The 20,055-nt window shown below is 41.3% G+C and overlaps 2 protein-coding genes across 5 annotated transcripts in view; one reads left to right on the top strand and one right to left on the bottom strand.

The window, feature by feature from the left end:
* The window catches only part of NUDCD1 (NudC domain containing 1), a 37,236-nt gene extending 25,135 nt beyond the window's left edge, over positions 1–12,101 (bottom strand). Inside the window, exons 1-2 of one of the 3 annotated variants that reach the window (XM_066177319.1) lie at positions 11,919–12,101; positions 980–1,134 (exon numbers count right to left, since the gene is read on the bottom strand). In XM_066177319.1, coding sequence (XP_066033416.1) covers positions 980–1,134; positions 11,919–12,036 — 273 coding nt within the window. In that variant the 5' untranslated portion in view covers positions 12,037–12,101. Of the gene's footprint in view, positions 1–979; positions 1,135–6,618; positions 7,511–11,548; positions 11,568–11,918 lie in introns of those variants that run through there. The other 2 variants (XM_066177327.1, XM_066177329.1) reach the window with 2 other exon arrangements.
* Positions 12,102–12,241: 140 nt separating this feature from the next.
* Positions 12,242–18,859, top strand: ENY2 (ENY2 transcription and export complex 2 subunit). Of its 2 annotated transcripts, none has more exons than XM_066177305.1 (5): positions 12,242–12,345; positions 12,750–12,843; positions 14,679–14,749; positions 16,203–16,277; positions 17,171–18,859. In XM_066177305.1, exons 2-5 carry the CDS (start codon positions 12,776–12,778, stop codon positions 17,245–17,247), a joined length of 291 nt encoding a protein of 96 aa, XP_066033402.1. In that variant the 5' UTR covers positions 12,242–12,345; positions 12,750–12,775; the 3' UTR covers positions 17,248–18,859. The 2 variants fall into 2 exon arrangements, with proteins under 2 accessions (XP_066033402.1, XP_066033407.1); XM_066177310.1 differs by lacking the exon at positions 12,242–12,345 and adding an exon at positions 12,542–12,566.
* The last annotated feature ends 1,196 nt before the right edge of the window (positions 18,860–20,055 follow it).

Here is a 20,055-nt window from a genome sequence, read left to right as displayed (position 1 = left end):
AAACAAGCATCAAGTAATGTCAGGGAGAAAGAGAAAAGCAACTAGAAAAGAAGCATCTTCCCCTTCCTTCAGCTTGTTGTCATGTCCATCTTGCCCAGAATGGAAGCAGATGTAACACTCTGTAAAAGGCTAAAAGAAAAGGCCTAATGTGTATGTCTCCAGCAGTGATAGCCATAGGCTGTGGACTCAACCAAGGTTTGTTGGTAATAACACACTGTGAGAAAGAACAAGGATGTGGCTGGAGACGGGCCACACAGAGATAGGACAGCACTTTTCTGGGACAAACGTTGTTGTTTTGGCTCCTAGAGATAAGCACAGCACAGTACAGCACATACATAGGAATAATGTGGAGAAGTGGATGTGGACATGGACTTCAGGGGGGACATCAAGACCACCAGAGACCCCTTAAGCCCTCTATGCTATTTCCAGAAGGGACTGGAAAAACAAACTGCACATGGTAACTAACTTGTATAGAAAGCGAGTCACCTATTTTCCAAGTGGAGAAACTCACCCATAAACAGGTACCCCCACCAAGCCCAGGCAGCACCTTCAGGACTGGACATCCCATAGGCCCACTGCTGTGTGTTTATACCAGGAGATCAGGGACTGGCATTTCAATTTCCATGTCAAATGTGTAATTCACTAAAAAAACTCTGTAAGCTTTTGTGAACTCTTTTGGCTAAGAGCATCTTCAACTCCTGAGTACTCCCGTCCCCTTAAGGGTGGGATGCCACACACTACTGCAATACTAATGCAATATTATTAACACAAAGAAGTCAGAAACCTCACTTAAAATCCTTTTAATCTTCTTTATTCTACATTTATTTCCTGGTGAAATGCATTTTTGTTGACCAACCTGTCTTCCTGACAATAGCTTCCCCCAGTTTTTGCATTTGGATCTTACTTGCAATATTTTCTATCTCATCTGCTTCCATCTTTTCCAATTTAGTGGTTTAGAGAAAAAAGATTTTATTCTTACCAGAGTCACTGACAGATTCATAACCCTTCCAAACTGATCAACATAGTAGACATTATCCTGGTACCAGGAATCAAGGTGAAGATAATTATACATGCCAAAAGCACGCATGTGGTCAAGGGTATATTGATCATCACGAAGCTGCACTTCTGCTACAGCTGGAGGGAAAAGAAAAAGACTATTTTAACAATTATTTATTTACATTTTAGTGATTTAAAATTCCAGACAATAATTTAGAAATAATTCTTCCATTTTGATTCCACAGGTACGCTTTATTTGAAGAAAAATACATTATGTATACGTAGTTTAAAATTTCACCATAAACTGGGAAAGCAAGTCATCTGCCCTAAAGGCCACTGCAGTCATTTACTTTGATTATCTCATCACCATTACCATTTACAGTGGCCTATTGTGGTGGGTTTGCCAGGGCTGGATGCCAGATGCCCACTGAAGCCACTCTATCACTTCCCTCCTCAGCTGGACAAGGGAGAGAAAACATAATGACAGTGGAGCTCACGAGGGAGGATGAGCACAAGGAAAGATCACTCACCTATTACTGTCACAGGCAAAACTGACTCAGCCTGGGGAAATTAGTTTAATTTACTGCCAATCAGACTAGGGTAAGGAGAAATAAACCAAATCTTAACACATTACCCCCCAGCCCTCCTTTCTTCTCAGGCTCAACTTCACTCCCAGTGGTCACTCCCTCCTCCCCTCTCCAGTGGCACAGGAGACAGAGAATGGAGGTTGAGGTCAGTTCGTCACCTCTCTGCTTCTCCTTCCTCCTCACTCTCTTCCCCTGTTCCAGTGTGGAGTCCTTTCCAGGGGAGACAATCCTTCACAAACTTCTCTAAGGTGACTTACCACATGCTGCAGTTCTTCACAAACTGCTCCAGAGTGGCTCCTTTCCACAGGTCACAGTCCTTCAGGGAAGACTGCACCAGGGTGGGTGCCCCATGGGCTCACATGTCTTGCCTGCAAACCTGCTGCAGTGTGGACTCCTCTCCCCATCAGTTCACAGGTCCTACCTGAAGCCTGCTCCAGAACATGCTTTCCATGCCATGACAGCCTCAGTCAGGTGCATCCACCCGCTCCGGCATGGGGTCCTTCACAGGCTGCAGGTGGATCTCTGCGCCCCTATGAGCCTCCCTGGGTGGCAGGGGAACAACCTATCCCACCATGGTCTGCACCACAGACTGCAGGGGACTCTCTGCTCTGGCACCGGGAGCACTTCCTTCCACTTCTTCTTCACTGACCTTGGTGTCTGCAGAGTGGTTTCTCTCACACAGACTCACTTCTCTCCCTGGCTGCAGTTCTTGTGCAGCAGCGTTTTATACTTTTCCAGTATATTACCCCAGAGGTGCTACCACCACAGCTGATGGGCTCGGCCTTGGCCAATGTCGAGTCCACCTCGGAGCTGGCTGGGATTGGGTCTGTCAGACATGGGGGAAGCTTCCAGCAGCTTCTCCCAGGAGCCTTCCCCTGTAGCTCCCTGCTACCAAAACCTTGCCATGCAAACCCAATATACCTCCACCGTGTCTCTCACCAGCATGTGTTGAGGTCCAGTTTATCAACAACCCTCACAGGATGAAACACACAGCTACACTCATGCAACAACAATGTCAAACCTACTTTATATTACACTAAGGGAAAAAAGTCTGCTCTATAGTAAATCTAGGAAAACAGCAGCCAGAAGAAACATTCCTTATAACTACACGGATTTCATAGTCTTGAATTCTGAACAATTCTCATCCACACTTGCAAGGCAAAAGATTAAAACAGCACAAAGCAGAATTAGCTCGCAGTATTTAGGAAAAAACAAGAACAGAACCACAGCACAAAGTAACAACAAAAATCAAAAGCAAACAAACAACAAACCCCCACCATGTTCTTAGCACTCTCACCGAGGCTGAAATTTCCAGAAATGCCCAAGATACCATCAAAATTTCAGACTAAGTTTTTTTAATTAAAAGAGGCTGCAAAGAATGGCTGCTCACTAGAATACTACCTTCTTCAAGGCAAGAAGCATGCTACCTACAGTCATTCACTTGAGAAAGATTTTTCCAAATAGAAAACATCTACTCAACTAGTGATGCCAGAAGTGCTGGCAGAGAACCCTGAATTCACTGCTCCAGAGTTAAAAACACCTCTGTTACTGAGACAACTGGAAAACAGAGACTGACACAAATCAAGACAATGTGATTTAAAGTATTCTTTTATACCTCTTATCTATGTAGCTGGTAGCCATGATTCAAAATTGACCCTAAAAATTTGGATATAGCTCTAGTGCAAAATGCATCCAAAAACTCTCCATTAGAACAACTTGTCAGAGTGGTATCAGATATGAAAATTTGCCCTGGTAGGTTTTGCCCCTAGATAAAGATCAGGCCTGTGTCCATGAAGCTGTGATTCCAAATATAATATTTAATAATATTAAAGCTATTGACAAAACAGAATGGCTCTTAATTTTCTACTAACCACAAAATCAGTAACACTGGTTGTTGTTCTTATGCGGATCGAGTGAAAGAATTGCTAAGGATTTGGCTGAAATTTGAAAGCAAACTCATTCTACACCAGGTAGCTCTCAAAGGAGGTCACTGAACCTTGAGCATCTTCAATACATTCACATCATGTTTACCAAACTGAGCCTGGATAAAAAAGTATTCAGAGTAGCTGTAGTTCTAGTTGGCATCTGTAGAACAACCAGTGGGATGACTGATTATATAAACCGGTAGTATGGCTAAATATGGAGCAGAGACTAGACAGGATGGAGTCTTGTTAGTCTGTAAAAAAGGGGAAATGATGCCGTTTGGGTTTTGCTTTTCTTTTTCTATGTTCTGTGTGTTTTACACACTTATATTTATAGCTCTGTAGCCTGTTGTATTAGTGACAGTTTTCCCAGTACTTTTCCATGGCCTTTCCCTAAGCAGAAAGACGAAACAAATTCCAGAGTTCCAAGCCCCATGAGGTGCAAGACTCTGTATTATCTTGGTTCTTTGTGGGAAGCAAGGGCAAGAACAACTCTTCCAGATACATTCTCATGGACAAAGTACAACTGGTGCTGAAGGGGGGCTCCAGAGAAGGGGTTTGACCTGGGGGGGAAATTGCATCCCCACGTGTCCTCCTAACAGGTGCTTATCAATTACAGGAATTTCCTAAAACCTATAAAAATGTGTTCACTCTAGGGGGAAGTGGGCTTTTGTGGACATCTTTCTGTAACTGCCTCTCATAGTCTTCAAATAAAGATCCTCTTTTATATTACCTGCTTACAAAAATTATCTCGAGTTTCATTTCCAGGTTGGGAAAAAGGCAACACTACCAATAATCAGAACTGGATTATCTGTCACAGACTAACCAGGTTGTTATTAAAATTAGGTGCAGCTTTTTTCCTCCTATTCCGTATCTATCCAGAGATGAAGCAGCTGTAGTCCAAACATCTCAAAAAAACATTAGCAGAGGTGTAGTCCCTCCTTCTGTAAATAGTCTCAGATAGACCAAAACTCCATTTCATTCTCCAGTACAGTTGATGCTTTAAGCTTTCGCTCTCATATTTTCAGATTCTTTGCTGCTTAGGTGTAGTTCTGGCATATTAAGTGCCAGTAAGCTCTCTTCAGAGTAGGTAGACAAAACCAATCCTTTTCCTGCTGAGGACCAAAAACAACTTTCAGCCCAACAGCATAAACAATATACTGAAGGGAGAAAACAAGAAGGATGACACCTCACAACCTGAAGCTGCAAGTGGACAATTAAACCCCAATATGCAAATGAACCAAAAGGTATAAAAATGTAAGATCTCGTGACTGGCTGTCCATTTTGTGACCATTCTTAGTCCACCTTGGGTGTAGCCCATGCCAGGCTCTTGTCCTACCCAAGGTGGATCCTGGAGGCCTTTCAATAAACATCTACTTTATTCTCTAGCTCTGTCCAGTCTCTGTTTCAGGTCAGCCTTCCCAAGGCATCAGTCAACCCAGGATTCTTAGCTTTTCTGCAGGGAACTTATCTTGAAACTCACGCACAAAAAATCCTTTAGAAAGTTACAAGCAAACTCTGTCAGTCCATGATGATTAGCACACAAGCCCAAAGTACAGGGAAAGCACCTCAAGATTAATCCTTCTCATAGCAGCAGTTCACAGTTATTTTAGTTCCTCATCTTTCAATTTCTACTTCCAATATCTCACTTCCATCCTACCCCATAACAGCGACCATTCACAACTCTCTGCAGCAGCATTCAGACTTCTTACTCTTCTTTAGCATCTACTTAAATTCTACTGCAGCAGAAGTAGTTTACCGTGTCAGAACACCAATTCCTGCAAAGAGCAGCTCATTTGGCAGTGCCATCAGCACCACTGCACAGCTATCACAAACTCAACAGACAATCACTATATGGCTCAGAGCAGACCCCATCAGAGACACTGGCTATTAAAATAAAAGTGGCTTTAGGAAACTATGCAAGATAAACTGCCTGATTAATAAAAAGTTCAGTCCTACCATATAAAATGCTTGAAAATGATAGCATATTTAGCAATTAATCTCCTAATCACTGTTGATATTTGCAAACCAGGAGTTTTCATTTCACTCAGATCAAATCATTATTCATATTCACCACACAGGAGGGATTTCCGTACCTCTGCAATTAATAAATTACTGTTCCACAAGCTACGGCCCTTCAAAACAAGCTAGAAAATCAGCAAAGGAGTGACAAGAAAATACACCTGTTTTAATGGCAAGGACTGCTACCCATTCCAATTCCTACTTCAATTAATTAGAATATTTTACTGTAAATAACGCTGTAAAAAAAAGAATATATTGTGAAAATGCATTTTAAATCTGTCTGTGTAACCAAGCTTTATCACAGAGATATTCTTCCCAACACAACAAGAGATGACATAAGTGCTTCGCAAACAATTAAAGACCAAACCAAATATAATCCAGGATAATTATTTTCAGTGAAACCAAGCACATATCATCTACTTTCTGTATAGCTGATCCTATGAACTTAGAATATACATGCAGAAACATGTAAAGATTTTTTCAGCACAAAAAACCTAAAATGGTAAGGTTTCCTTTCTCTACTTCTCCCTCCCCACCCTCCTGGTTATGTAGCTCCTGTCAGAACTGTAACTAAACAAACAGTTCAAATACTCCAAACCAGATGATTGCTAAAGTAAATGTACAACTATTCATGAAAATTCTTGGAACAATAAACTGCTGATTAGCTGATTGTAAGGTGATAAACTTTATAGATTGTAAGGTGATAAACTTTATAAAATCTGGAAGAACATGAATTCTCTGTCCTTGAGTCTTCTAGACTGTAGCTCTGACTAGCCCTGAATAATAAAGGGGGTCAGGAATAGGAGATCCAAGTCCCTTGTATTATTGCAATATGTAATTAATTCAACATAAGCAGAAGTCAGAAACTATACAATTCATAGGTGATTTTAAACTAGGAAATCTGACAAATGTGTACTGTCTTGTCATGAAATGCTCCCAGTGAGGCAGCCAACTGCTTTTAGAACATATCACACAAATGTGTAGCTCTGCCAAGCTGAAGCAACTAGAGAAGCTATTCCATTCTCCATTAATTGAAACCCATACTGTGACCAAGTGAAATCTGCACACAACTGCCATCTGCTATCACATACCATGTGCTTTGATAGTTTATAGAAGATTCTACACTAAGGTGAAGTTCATTCCTTCCTTTCTACAGCCTTCAAGGTTCAAGGTTTCTTGATGGTCCTTTGAAAAAAACAGAAAACCAATAGAGCTGAGTGCAAAAAAATAAAGAAGAATAGAGAAAAGAAACTGAGACTTTTAATAAAGTAAATTCAGAGAAAGGTAAATTAATATAAATGGAGAAAAAGAAATATGTCAATTAGTCATCACCTTATTCAGTCTCACAGTTAGTTTTATGAGTTTTAATTTGGTTGTTTAGTCAGGATTTTTTTTTTTTCATTTGTCGTTGTTTGGTTTGGGTTTGTTCTGTGTTAAGGTTTTTAATTTTTTTCCCTGCCCTTTTGTTTTTTGGGTGGTTTTTTTGTTTGTTTGTTTGGGTTTTTTTGTTTATGTGATTTTTAAGAGCCAGACTAATTCACCAGTCTCAATGGGTTCACGAGTCTGTTTAGGTTCAATTAAGAACTAGCAGTCAACAATAGCTATTCAACAGAAACATACGTGGTCTGTTTCAAATTTCTGATAAATACACCTGCACCACGGTAACCCAGAAAAATTGATTCATACACCGTTATTCATACCAGAAAAGAAAGAAAGTATTCAGAATGTATAAACTAAATCTCAGCTTTCAATATTATTTCCCAACAATCCCAGTTACATGGGAAATTTTGGACCAGTATAAAGAAAACTATGCTACTTTTCTAGAATTGTATTTACCTCTACTAGTTCCATGCTTTTGACTCAAAATAGTTTAAACATAATTTAAGAAAAGATTTGCACTCACAATGCTTTACTGAAAAGCAAAAGCACTAAACACAAATTAATTCATAAGAATCAACAGAAGAAATAACACATCCCTAACCTGTTCCTATAAGATCCTTAGCTGGATATTATAACAATTATTAGTGTGCAATGTAATGCAAAAAAAAAAAAAAAAATCTCCTCTGAATAAAGAACACTATCAAGGAACTTATACTTTAAATGAATAGAGAGGTCTTACATCTGCTACCAAACACTATGAAGAAGAACTGGGGTGAAAAAAAAGAAAGGTAGAGGAAAAAAAGGTGAGGAACAACCCCCAAACAGCCCCTCCATTTTTAGATGTTTTCCTAAATACACGAAAGCAACTTTACTGCAAAATATGCAAAGTAATTTTACCAGCATATTTTGTGGCATCAAATATTATATGCTTGTATGTCATGCCTTGTTTTGCAATGCCACCCAGTGGACGCAATTCTGTATTGCAGATACACTGGTCTGTTAGTGGAAGAGATACTTTGTTTTCTAGTATCAGTATTCAAAGATCCTTTTAACACTGCATTAATGCTTTTTCTTTTCATTATAAAAACCATGTTTTTATTGTTAAAGGCAGCATCTCGTTGTTGAGTAAACATGTGCCTGAGACCAAAACTTCTATGAATTACAGCTGCAAATGTCTGAAAAAGCTCTCAATTTCTTACTGTTTCCCATACATTAAACACTTTTTTAATATTTAATTTCTCAAATGCAAATGGAAAATGCAAATGAAAATCTCTGTAAATTTTCGAAATATACTAGCGCCTTTTGCTCCATAAAAAGTCACAAACATATGTTTTCCATGTAGCACTACTAATGAGCAGCTTTTCACAGAAGCAGACCTTCTAAACAGCATGCATTACCATAATTTTTCAAAAAAAGTGATAAAATTGATAAATGCATGTGATCAAAGGAATGCATTCTCTGCACATTCCCCTTGCTTGCAACAGCAGCTCCATCTCTGAGCAAATGTTTACTCTGCCCTCCAGCTGTAGCTATATTGAAAAGCATCCACTACTACATTACAGGTACAATGGTCCTGCCAAAGAGACACGATAGAGAGGAAAGGGATCAGGGACACCCACATCTGAATGAATTCTAAGCTTATGGAAAGGAAAAGGAATTATGAGACATCTAACCAGTAAACAGCAAAGGTCTCAATTCTTTAAAAATGTTGTGCAGCTTGGACATGTTCCTTGTTGGAGACAAGGATTTGCCCCACAGTGTCAGCTTTGGACTCTGCTGAGATCAGATTAGGGCAGAAGAGATAACCACATACAAGATGCTCATTTGTCCCTCCTAAATGTTTCGTGATCTAATAAAAAGGCATTACAAAGCTCAATGCAAAGGAAACATTTGAAAATAAGGAAATAAACTAAAAAAAAAGTAAGGAGAAAGACAAAATTTACAATGAAGAGCTAGGAATTAAAAGCATAATAATACAGGACTCATTACTAGTTGAAATATATTACCAGAAGGAGAGATGAGAAAACAAATGACTGTGTGAGTTTACCATTAACTCGGACAGAATGGGTTGGAATAAGGAAGAAATAAAAGAAGAAGAAGGAAATTGAGAGGAGAGGAGAGGGAAGAGGGACGAGGGATGGTATTGCACTTCAGCCATTGTTCTTCACTGTGACCATACATTTAAAAAAAATTTACTAGAAAAATCACCTTCTATCGCAGATCTAAGAAATAAAAAGTTTCTTAAAATGCATTTCTTTGTCAACCACACATCTGACCACAGCAAATTCTTGGCAACCACAGTCAACCAGTTGAAGGCATATTAGAACTGAAGACTAAGTTTTACATGATGGTCAGAAAATGAAGCTGACTGTAGTCCTCAGGAACATGACAACCACCACAAGCTGTCACACACCACATGCTGCTATCCACCTGCTCCAGGGGCAGAAGACTGAATCCATTCCCCAGGGCAATTTTTTTGGTCATTTTATTTTATAGCTAGCAGTGAAATTCATGAAAATAGATAAATAAAAAAAAAAAAAAGAGAGAAATATTGAGAGAAGATTGATACTCCAAAGTTCACTATGCAAGTTTGTAATAACACTTAATAAAGACTTCAACTACAGCTGAGTTAAAACGCAGTTCTACTTAAGAACAAGCACTTATTTCTTTCTATTGTTATGTATTACAAGTATTCTAAAACTCACATATTCCTCTTAACTGCCACCAATTTGAGATGCCACACAGGCAGAATTACAAATCTCAGGTCATTTGAGACAAACACTCATTAAATATTTTCTGTAAAACAAAAAATCAATTGCCTTTTTACATTAATCTTCCAGATTCTACTACAATATTTTTGCAAATAGCCGTGAATAAAACCAGAAATAATTATACTGACAGTGTTCCTAAGCATTTGAGATTTTTTTCAGCTATTGCACTCAATCCCACTTTGAGGAAATGAAACTAAATTCTTCACACAGTGACAAATACTGATTTAATAACCCAAAAACTACTAAGCTCCTCATCATGTTCTAGAGGCTTTGAATCTGCACACAAGAATGCTGGAATGCAGAAGTTCTTGGCCTTCCCACACAAAATTGGTTTCTTCTCCCATGAAAAAATTTGAAAAAGTCACAGCCTACACAACATCCACAGCCTCTACAACTCAACCCATTACTCCTGTACAACACAAAAATCAAGTTTTGGAAGGATACCCTAAATCTAACACATGTGTAGATCACTGACATTGGGATACACAAAAGTCAGGTGCAGAACATCTCTGCACTGTGAGTAAACTGCCTTGAAGGACACAAAAAAAAACCAGCAAGGAGAAAGACACAGCTGTATGGCCAAAGTGCAGGCTGCAATCAAAACATCTGGAAGACAGATATATAAGGCCTGATACATTTCCTGTTATTAATTCCAAAACACAAGAACAACAATAAAAGCTTTCCACTCTCCAGAGGACCAGTGTCTATATCAATGTATATGCACACAGAACACAAAAAGTCATTCAGTGACTCTGTAGGACAGTTGAGTAAGTTAGACTGAAATGAGGCAGTGTCTATGTGCAGTGGGAAGTCGGGAAAGAAAAGAGCAGTCACACATACCAATCCTCTATTACAGGAGTTACTGTAACCATTATGTAAAATATCTGAACGGACAAGAACTGAATAGATCCATCTCTCCAGTAGCAACTCCACTGTTCATGTATTTTAATGAAGATCTGTAATCCTCACCTATTTAGAACAGGCGCACAACTGACTATTCAAAGACCGCAAAGGTTGCTTGACCATAGTCAGAACAGCAAGTAAGAGACAAGCCAAGGGAGTGCACCAAGGCTACACTGTTGCTGTCTCTGACACAACTGCCCCACACTTACAACCCACACCCACTCACCTGCATTTGGGCGGCCTTCTGACATCAAAAGCAGCCTCACAGTAAAAACGTTACTCTCGTTAAATTTTCCAGTCCTACCATAGGTACACTCACAGTCTCATTCACTTAACCTTCAAGATAAAATTTATCTAAAACCTTCCTTCCTAATGCTGACAATTCAGCATGGCAAACATAAGTTTCTGATCTACTACGAGTACAATTATGTTGTACACAAAACTAAAGTAACATGTAATGGGTAACTCTGTAGACAGGTATATCATTCAGTAAATATACAGAGATCAGTCCACACAAATCGTGCTTATTGTCTCACCTTTACAAAGAAAATCAAACTAATTCATTCACCTTTCAAAAAGACCTGAATATAACAAATCAGTAAATGCAAAATGCTGAGATATTTCAAGGCATGGCTAAGATTGTAGGCACATATCCAACAGGACTTTGTGCTAATGTACTCGTCAATGAATTAGCCTGTTAATGGACCAGGATCTCAAATACTAATGATGCCTGGCAGAGAAAGCAGGGCATGGAACACATGGCATGAAGATCCACCTCTGAACTGTGGGCAGAGTAAGAAAGAAAAACAGCTAATTTGCTGAAGTTTGCATAAAATGTTACTATCATTTGTATTTTTCTAAACCCCATGTGCTCCATTCACACTTCACTTTGAACTACCTCAGCTGGTCATCTGGCCTCACCTCGTCTGCACAAGCAAGACCAGATTTAGGACACAGGTTTCCTTACTCATTTAGGAACTCAGCGCACCAGGAGCAGGCAGCTACAAGGCAGAGGCGTGACAAGTGAGAGACCTCGACGCACCAGAAGCCATCAGGCGGGGAGGACGGCGGAGGCCCCTGGCCAGCTGCAGCGATCGTAACGAGACACGCCGAGACGAAGCGCTCGGTCTCCGAAACCCCCGCCGTCCGTCCGAGAGGCGCGGGACTCGCGGCGCTGCGGGCCGGGCAGTGCCCAGCTCGGGGCAGCCTGCACCCAGGGCCGCTGCCCGGCCAAGGAGCACCGCGAGGGGACGAAGGGGAACGCGGGGGCTCCGTCCCCCCCGCGCTGCCCAAGGGATGCCCGGCGGGATCAGCCCCGCGCCGCGCCCGCTCCTCACCCGCGTCGAGCCCCAGCTGGTAGCAGGCCAGCGGCTCCAGCGACAGCTTGTATCCCTCGAACTTGGGGTCCAGCAGCAGGCGCTTGGCCTGCAGGGAACAGTGGGCGGCGCCCGCCATCCCGCAGCTCCGGGAAAACTTCGGGAACCGCTAGCAACTCCGCGGGCCCTCGGGGAACGCGCGGCAGCGGCCGCGGAGCACCACGGGAAGAGGGTGCGCCGGCGCCAGCCGCCGGAGTGCATGCTGGGAGTCGTAGTCCGGGCCCGCAGGCAGCCGTGCGCCCGGGGCGCGCTGGGAGCTGTAGTCGCCGAGCTCGGACTACGTTTCCCGGCGGTGCCCGCGCGCAGGAGCGGTGGGGCTGGCGGCGCGTGGCGCGTCCTGCAGGCGGCTCCGCCTCTGCTGCACGGACCGGCGGGGCTGCGGCGGGCGGTGAGCCGGGAGCCAGCCGGGAGCGAACCGGGCCGGGCCTTCCCCGCGCCGCTCCCTCGCTCCGGGGCGCCGCTGGGCGGGCCGAGCGCCAGGGGCGCGGGGGGGGGGGGCCGGGTGGGAGGGCCGGGCTGCGGAGAGGCCGCGCCCGGAGAGGGTGGGCCGTGCCCGCGCAGGCGGCCCGGTGACCTGGCGGTGCCCGGCGCTCGGGCAGCCACAGCCGGGTGCGTGCCGTGCCGAGCTCGTCCCCGGAGCCGGTCACACACTGGTGCTCCGGTCATTAACCGCGGGGATGTGTCAGTGGACAGAACACTGCACGTCATTCTGTTTTGGTGACTCCTTTTTTTGTTGTTGTTGTTGAGTTAATGACACGAACACTTGTCAAAACTCTGCTTTGCTCTGTGTAGGTTTGTGGAAAACCTAGATTTCCAAAATGAATAAAGATGCGCAGATGAGAGCAACCATTAACCAAAAGCTAATAGAAACAGGAGAACGAGAACGGTAAGTTGACTTCCTACTCCAAGCCGGTGAGAGGCTTTGAAAATGCATCAAACTTGTACTGCACCTAGAAGCAAAGTAAACTCAATAAAATAAGCTCAACTCTAAATTCTTTAAATGCTTGCACATGAAAGTTTTGAGTGTTACATAAACTGTTTTTAAAAACGCCTTTTGAACAGTTTTATTTTAGTTTTCCAATTGAAAAGAGATAGTGGGGATATAAAGGATGGGGTAATTGGTTTATGAACTCTAAAGCTTCCTCTTATGCAGGTAGTTTGTGTTGGAACGGCCTAAATTCATGTAAGAATCATTGTTCCATAAAATTTATCGCAGTTAAATCTTGTTATTTCCTGATACGGAAAATGAAACAAAACTTTCCTTTTTGCTTTTAAGATTTTCTTGTGTTTTTAGCTCTTCTCTTGTTAGGTAAAGCAATACATAGTAGAATACATAAAGCAGCACTTGCGCAAGTCATTGTACAGATCCCAATAAAGGCAAACAAGTAAATTGCACAATATTTTTGGCCTACTGTTGTCTCTTCAGTCTGTTCTGTTGACGTTGTATTTACATATCACTAGAGTGCTTATGACATTTCCCTCATTGTTTCACTGTGCTTGCAACACCATGCACCGAAAGCTCTATTTCCATCATTTTTAAAGGCCTGTATGAGAAGAAATTTTTTTTCCTGGGTCATGGCATAGCCTTGTACCTGGTGTAACCTTTTGTACCCTGATGTGGTATCTCTGCTCTACATCTTTCCTGGTTGTGACCATCCTCTTGGAGATTGCACAGAGCATCAGCAAAGCAAGCAATTTCGTGAAATGGTATTGAGATGTATTTTATGCTAATTTAAGAATGGGAAGGGTTTTATCAGGACATCAAAAGCTGTCTTATAAATAGCTTTATCAGAGCTGTACTGTGATCAGAAGCAGAGCACTTGTATTCCTTGAACTGAGAAATATCCAAAGGCAGCCAATTTCACCTGTATTCTTACTCTGCTTTTTGTCATTAGTTCAGCTGCCCCCTACACAATTCACTGAGTAAAAGGGATTAGACCTACACTGTTCTGCCTCTTGCTGCAATCCTTTCATAAAAACAGGGTTTTGCTAGAGTTATTTAGGATAGTACAGGATAAACAGGCTTGCTAGCTAACGGAGAGAAGAGTAAAAGATATTAAAGTTATTTATCATATCTTACTTTCATCTTCCCTTCTTTTTTTTATACTAATTTTCACATTTTTAGCTAACTTTCAATATTCTATTTTGATATATGGAGTAGATGCTTCATTGTGGCAGATTGTTGTGTCTTTTCCATTAATGCCTGAATCCTTGTTGCTTAAGCTCACACAGCTAACCATGCTTAGGAAAGTAAGATATAGGATCTTTCATTTTCACCCAGAATGAGGTAATGTGTAAGTGGGGAGATAAAGCTGCAGTTGAGCAGTGCAGAATTCTTCCCAAAAGGTGAGGGAGAAGGTTTTACTTATTTTCAAGATGTGGTATTAGGTGAAATACTCCGGTTTTGAAAGTTTGCATGCATATGCTACCAGAGTAGACTCAGTCAGTTTGAGGGCTTCTCCCTTCTTCTCCTTGGCTGCAGCATCAACATTCCCTGAAGCTGTTCTGTGAGATAGCTCTGGAGGCACCAAATCTTCATAGTCCAACATGGTAAACTGAAATTGGAACTCATTTGGGTTTGGATTCACCTGCTGTTCAGCCATTTCTGCTGCTGGTCTGGGAGCTCTTGGGTAGTAATTGTAGGCTTGATTTTCAAAGTGGAGCGTATTTAAGCTGTCAGGAATGTTTGCTGTTCTAACAAGTTTTATATTGTCTTAACAGCCTTAAAGAGTTGCTGAGAGCCAAGTTAATTGAATGTGGCTGGAAGGATCAGTTGAAGGCACATTGCAAAGGTACAGTGGTCAATTAATTAATTTCCTTTGTAGTCAACTGAGATTCTGGCCACATAAAAGCCCCAGATTTACGGCTTTACTGACAGTTTAAAGAAGACCTGGGCAAGAGGAATGAATCTGTCGGGTTTGGTCTCCGCACCCGAGCTTAAAGATGATAAAAAGTCTTTTTCCCTCTGAAAGCCCCAAGCCAGGTTGCAAGAAAGAAGCGGAGTCTTCAAGGTCTAGTTTTCGTGACATTTTGTGTTGTTTATTATTTCATATCTTAAAATGTTCTCCGTGCCCAGCCGAGATCTGAACAGTAGCTAGGACATGAGATGACTCCCCCCACAGTGGGATGTCGCAGTCCCTTTATACAGAAAGTTACATATCACCTGTTTACACTTAAATTCCAATACCTATCACCTATACTAAAATGGTCAACTTTAATCCAATCTCCTTAAACTACTTTGTGCCACCGTCACCAAAAGATGGAGGCCAGGGGAGAAGAAGGAAGAACTAAGGGCAACACCCTAAATCCTCCATCTTGTCCCCCATGGACCTATATTCTAAAACTCAAAACTACATAATTTTTCATCGTATACTAAACTACTTTTTTTTTCACATCTTTGTGGTTTGTAATTCTTCCCTCAATGTTGGAAGCTGTTCCCATGGACTGAAGTCAAACGCAGTGTCCTCCTGAGCTCTGTGCCAAGGTCTCCAACCCCCCTGTACAGATTCCAAACCCCCCTGAACAGATCTCAAACCCTCTTGCTCAGGTCTCTGGCCTCCCAGGGCATCCAGAGGAATGCCCTGGACTCCGACATGTATCCCTGGCAACTTGACACTTATGTTTAAACATGCTACTGAATTGAGATTACTTCACAGCTTTGACTTGTGCATTTTTCAGTAGTGTGCAAGGCACTATAAGAGTTGTTTTAATACTGATGTGTATTAATAATAGCCTTTATTTTGCTATAGATTTATTCCTTTCTCTCTGACATACTTCTTGACTTCGCTGAAATATGTACAGAAATCTTGTGTAAACCAATTGGAAGAATAGTAAGGACTTACTGTCTTTGCTCTTCTTTATTGTATGTTCCAAAGTGTTTTTCCAGCTGCATCTTTCTTACTACTGTGTAAATAATGTGTTTTAAGAGATCAGTGAGCCAACTTGTGAACTGCTCCAGCACTCCATTAACAGGCACATCTGGTAATGCACAGATGAGATAAAATGTTCTAATGTTTTTTTTTAAAATATGAGCTGATCAAGATGCATCAGTAGTGACAAGTTCCCATCCTTAAACCTATGGCTTGAGTGAGAGACAAAAATCCACTGTACAGTGCAGTAGGTACTAAGCTAATAACTTATATTAGGTCCCATGCTACTTCATATTCTCTCATGACTATGTAGGCAGGTTTTGTCATTTTATGAATGGATTAAGAGACTTAAAGTATCGGTCTTGGTCTTCCCCAGACGTCATTAAAGAAAAAGGATTAGAGCACGTTACTGTCGATGATTTGGTGGCAGAAATCACTCCCAAAGGCAGAGGTAAGAAAATGCAAATGTGGATGGAGTAGTACATCAATAAACATACCTATCTCTGTTTCATTAATATTTTGAAAGCAGTATCATGAGCTTGCCTGTGTTGGATTCAAGGAAAATGTTAATAGCTTGATATTAACTACAAATTAAACATGAATTTGTATTGTATAGCAGCCTTCAGATTACTTTTTCAGATTACATTATTTAATAATGTCTATATTCATTTTTATAATTGACTTAATGGTCCCGAGCTGTGTATGCAACACAGATGTTTGAAAATTCCAAATCTTTTAAGATGGAAAATCAGAACTAACAGTTCTAATGTAATGGGAATGGGAAGAGTAAAGGACATAGGATAGAGATAGGAAAAAAAATAAATCATTTAAGGAAACTGCAGTCCTCTTTATATTGTTCCTCTCGGGCTCTCTAGCAGGGTTTGATGTTAGTGGTAGAAACTTCATTAAGTTCTAAATGAAAACAGGCCTTCAAAATAGCTTGCATGACACCCTTACTCAGAGGCCAGGGTTGAGACTTTTTTGTCTTAAATTTGTGAAGAAAAATGTAGGATCACCACATTTGTTCTGGCGATTATATCCTGTTTGCCATTGAATAATCCTTTTCCTCAAACTTTCCAATTTTCTGGACTATGAATGGGCAAAAAAAAAAAAAAATTACCAGTAATAACATTGTTCTCAATAGATCCCAATTTTACTCTGTTTTAAATGGGAAAAATACAGATGTGCTATATGAAAATGAAGTTGTTTCAGTTACTTTACAGTATTAACAGAATTGCAAGAACAATGAAAGAATAGAAATGGCTGTTGTAAAAATATGGTTTTAGAATACTTTTTATTTTGTCTTTTTTTTTTTTACTTTTTGCTTTCTTATTTGTGTTTCAGCTTTGGTACCAGACAGTGTAAAGAAAGAGCTCTTGCAAAGAATAAGAACTTTCCTTGCTCAGCATGCCAGTCTTTAACTTTGACATTCATCTGGGATACAATTTCCTGTATTACATCAATCATGTCAGGATTGTAATGCAGTTTACATACTTAAGGATGAAAAATCATTAAATTTTCTTTGCATTGCATCAATTTCTTAAACTTGCTGTTATTTTAATAAAAAATTTTGTGGACTCATGGTTCTAAAGTGGTTCTCTCTCTCAGTGGACTATAGTGTGGTGTCACCTGTTCCAGTTTTTAATAATCTGTAACTTTATACAATTGTGGAACCTTGCAAAGATTTTCGGAAAAGAAACACAGTTAACAAGTATCTTCACTAGAAATGCAGAAAGGTGTAAAAAAAAAAAAGTGTGGAAAATGGGATATGACATACTGCTGAGCATAGCCTTTCTGATTTTCCCAGAGTAAGCAGGAGAAAGTTAAGACTATGTGAAACTGTTGGTGAAGTTCCTTTTGAACTTCTTTTCTAGAGAATGAAGTTGTTTGAAGTGTCTGACATGGGTTGCAAGTATTTACTCAGCAATTCATAAGAGTTTGAATTCTTCAAGAAAAAGGCAGTTGTATCTTTCATCAGCAATTCTTTTCACATTTACTTTGAGTTGCTATTCTAATTCTCAACAACTACTGTTTTCTAGCTTTGCTCATATTACTGATTTTTTTTTTTTATGTGGATCTTCTGGGCCTTTTGAAATTGAAGTATAGTTCAATAATTTGCCACTGTATGTCTCCTAACGATGCATTTTTAATTCTTGTATCTCGAAGTGTAACATCAGCCAGGTCTATACATAGCTGCAAAAAATAAATTTGATGAATAGAGATGATCAAGAAAAAGGCTTTGAAGTGAGAACGTTTAATTTTTCCCATCTTGTATTTGTGGTTTAGAATAGGCTATAAAGGGGAGGAGAAACACAAGCACAAGCAGAAACTGAATGAGCAATCGGATATTCTTGTGACTCGGTGGCTATTGTGAAAAATTACTGACTCAACATAACATTCATACTCCGAATTAGAAGAATACTGTAAAAGCTGCCACTTAGAAAGTCATTCCTGTGCCAGTGGGTTGTGCTGTTCCATCACTGCTGCGAGCTCCCAGCTGAGGAGCCGCTCGGGGGCACCCGCGCCCAGCGCACGGGGAGGGTGCCGGCCGCTCCTATTCCGCTCCCGTTCCGCCCTGCAGCCCGCGGGGACAGAACTGCAGGGCTGTGGAGAAGGCACAGTGATGCTCCCTTACTGCCGCTCAGCCCCGAGCACGGCGACAACGGCAGTGCCTGGTTGAGAGGGCTCCAGTGCCTGCTCAGACTGGGAACAGGCCTGAGAAAAGTCTGGCAACAGCCAAAGGTGAAGTTTGGCTGTAGACAGGAGTTGGTATAAACAGGGCAATACCAACATCAACGGGACAAGATGTAAATGGTCATGAACATCTCTTGTCTACAAAGACCAAGTTCCTGCTAAGACTGAAACAACACTGGAGCCAGGATTGTGAATCTGCTGCAGATATTCCTCGAGGGCCTTGCCTGCACTGTTATAAATCTACCTTCATGTCAGTTTGAGCATATTTGCTGTATGTCATTGCCTCTATGTTGTTAAATCATGGTGGAGGTCAGAAAAAAGACAATTCTTTCACTTAAATATCCATCTTGTGTTCTAAAATGTGTTTTTGCATTCGGTATGTATCATGGATTAAACCCTGCTGGCAACTCAGCCCCACACAGCTGCTCACTCACTCCCCCCAACACCCAGTGGGATGAGGAAGTGAATCAGAAGCGTAAAAGTTAGAAAATTCGTGGGTTGAAATAAAGACAGTTTAATAGGTAAGGCAAAAGCCATGCACACAAGAATAGCAAAACAAGGAATTTATTCACCACTTCCCATTGGCAGGCAGGTATTCAGGTACCTTCAGGAAAGCAGGGCTCCATCCCTGGTTATTATGGAAGACAAATGCGACCCCTCCAAATATCCCCCCTTTCAATCTCCCTCCACCTTTATGTGCTGACCCCCAGTTGGGGCCAGCTGTCTTGGATGGGTCCTCTCCCCACTCCTTGTGCATCCCCGGTCCCCTCACTGGTGGGGTGGGGTGGGGTGAGGAGGAGAAAAGGCATTGATGGTGTGTAAGCACTGCTCAGCAATAATGCAGAGAGACATCTTAACACATTTTGAGCACAGCCTGTAAAAATTTGCAAACAGCCCTGTAATAGCTACTATGAAGAATATTAACTCCATCCCAGCCAAACCAGCATAGTATGTTAATTCAATGTTTGAAACTTTATTTGCTGTATGTTCTATTTGAATTGCATATATGTATAATGATTATGAGTTCTTCATTCCAGACTAGTACTTGATGGAGTACATTATGTTTCTTCACACAATCTAGCAGAATATATGCTACTGAGCGTGTTTTACATGTCAAAGCTGTAAAAACCATCAGTACTTCTACCCTTTTGTTCTTAGAGGTCTTTGCTAATGTTCTTCAATATTTTGCACATGACTTTAAAAGTCTCCACTTAATGATGGCTGCAGCATGTCATGGGCACACAATTAACTTGCTCCAGAGCTAACAATTTGTTGTTCTGCTCCTATTGGTCTCTAAAGCTCTGGCTAGGAGCAAGGAGCTGAACGGCAAGCGTGAGGAATGGTAGGGCACAAACGGTGCCAATGCCGAACCTTTAGGGCTTTCAGCCCTACACCGTGTGAAGAAATCGATGACAAGGACCCAGACAAAGGAGGCAAGGGAGGCACTCTCTGGGAGGTTTCCACAAGCTTATTAACATCAAAAGAGTCAGGGAGAGAAGAACAGACACTACTGTGTAGCAGCTTTTAAACGGGGT

This window comes from Chamaea fasciata, unplaced genomic scaffold (assembly GCF_029207755.1).
Source record: "Chamaea fasciata isolate MVZ Bird 193981 ecotype frontalis unplaced genomic scaffold, bChaFas1.0.hap1 SCAF_1, whole genome shotgun sequence".
Taxonomy (NCBI): Eukaryota; Metazoa; Chordata; class Aves; order Passeriformes; family Sylviidae; genus Chamaea; species Chamaea fasciata.
This window is presented reverse-complemented; position numbering and strand designations above follow the sequence as displayed.

Bases quoted from the DNA above. Each gene is read 5' to 3' on its own strand.
- ENY2 (XM_066177305.1), top strand. From the start codon at position 12,776: ATGAATAAAGATGCGCAGATGAGAGCAACCATTAACCAAAAGCTAATA. The intron at 14,750-16,202 runs GTACAGTGGTCA...GGTCTTCCCCAG, and splicing joins GTTGAAGGCACATTGCAAAG to ACGTCATTAAAGAAAAAGGA. The intron at 16,278-17,170 runs GTAAGAAAATGC...TTTGTGTTTCAG, and splicing joins AATCACTCCCAAAGGCAGAG to CTTTGGTACCAGACAGTGTA.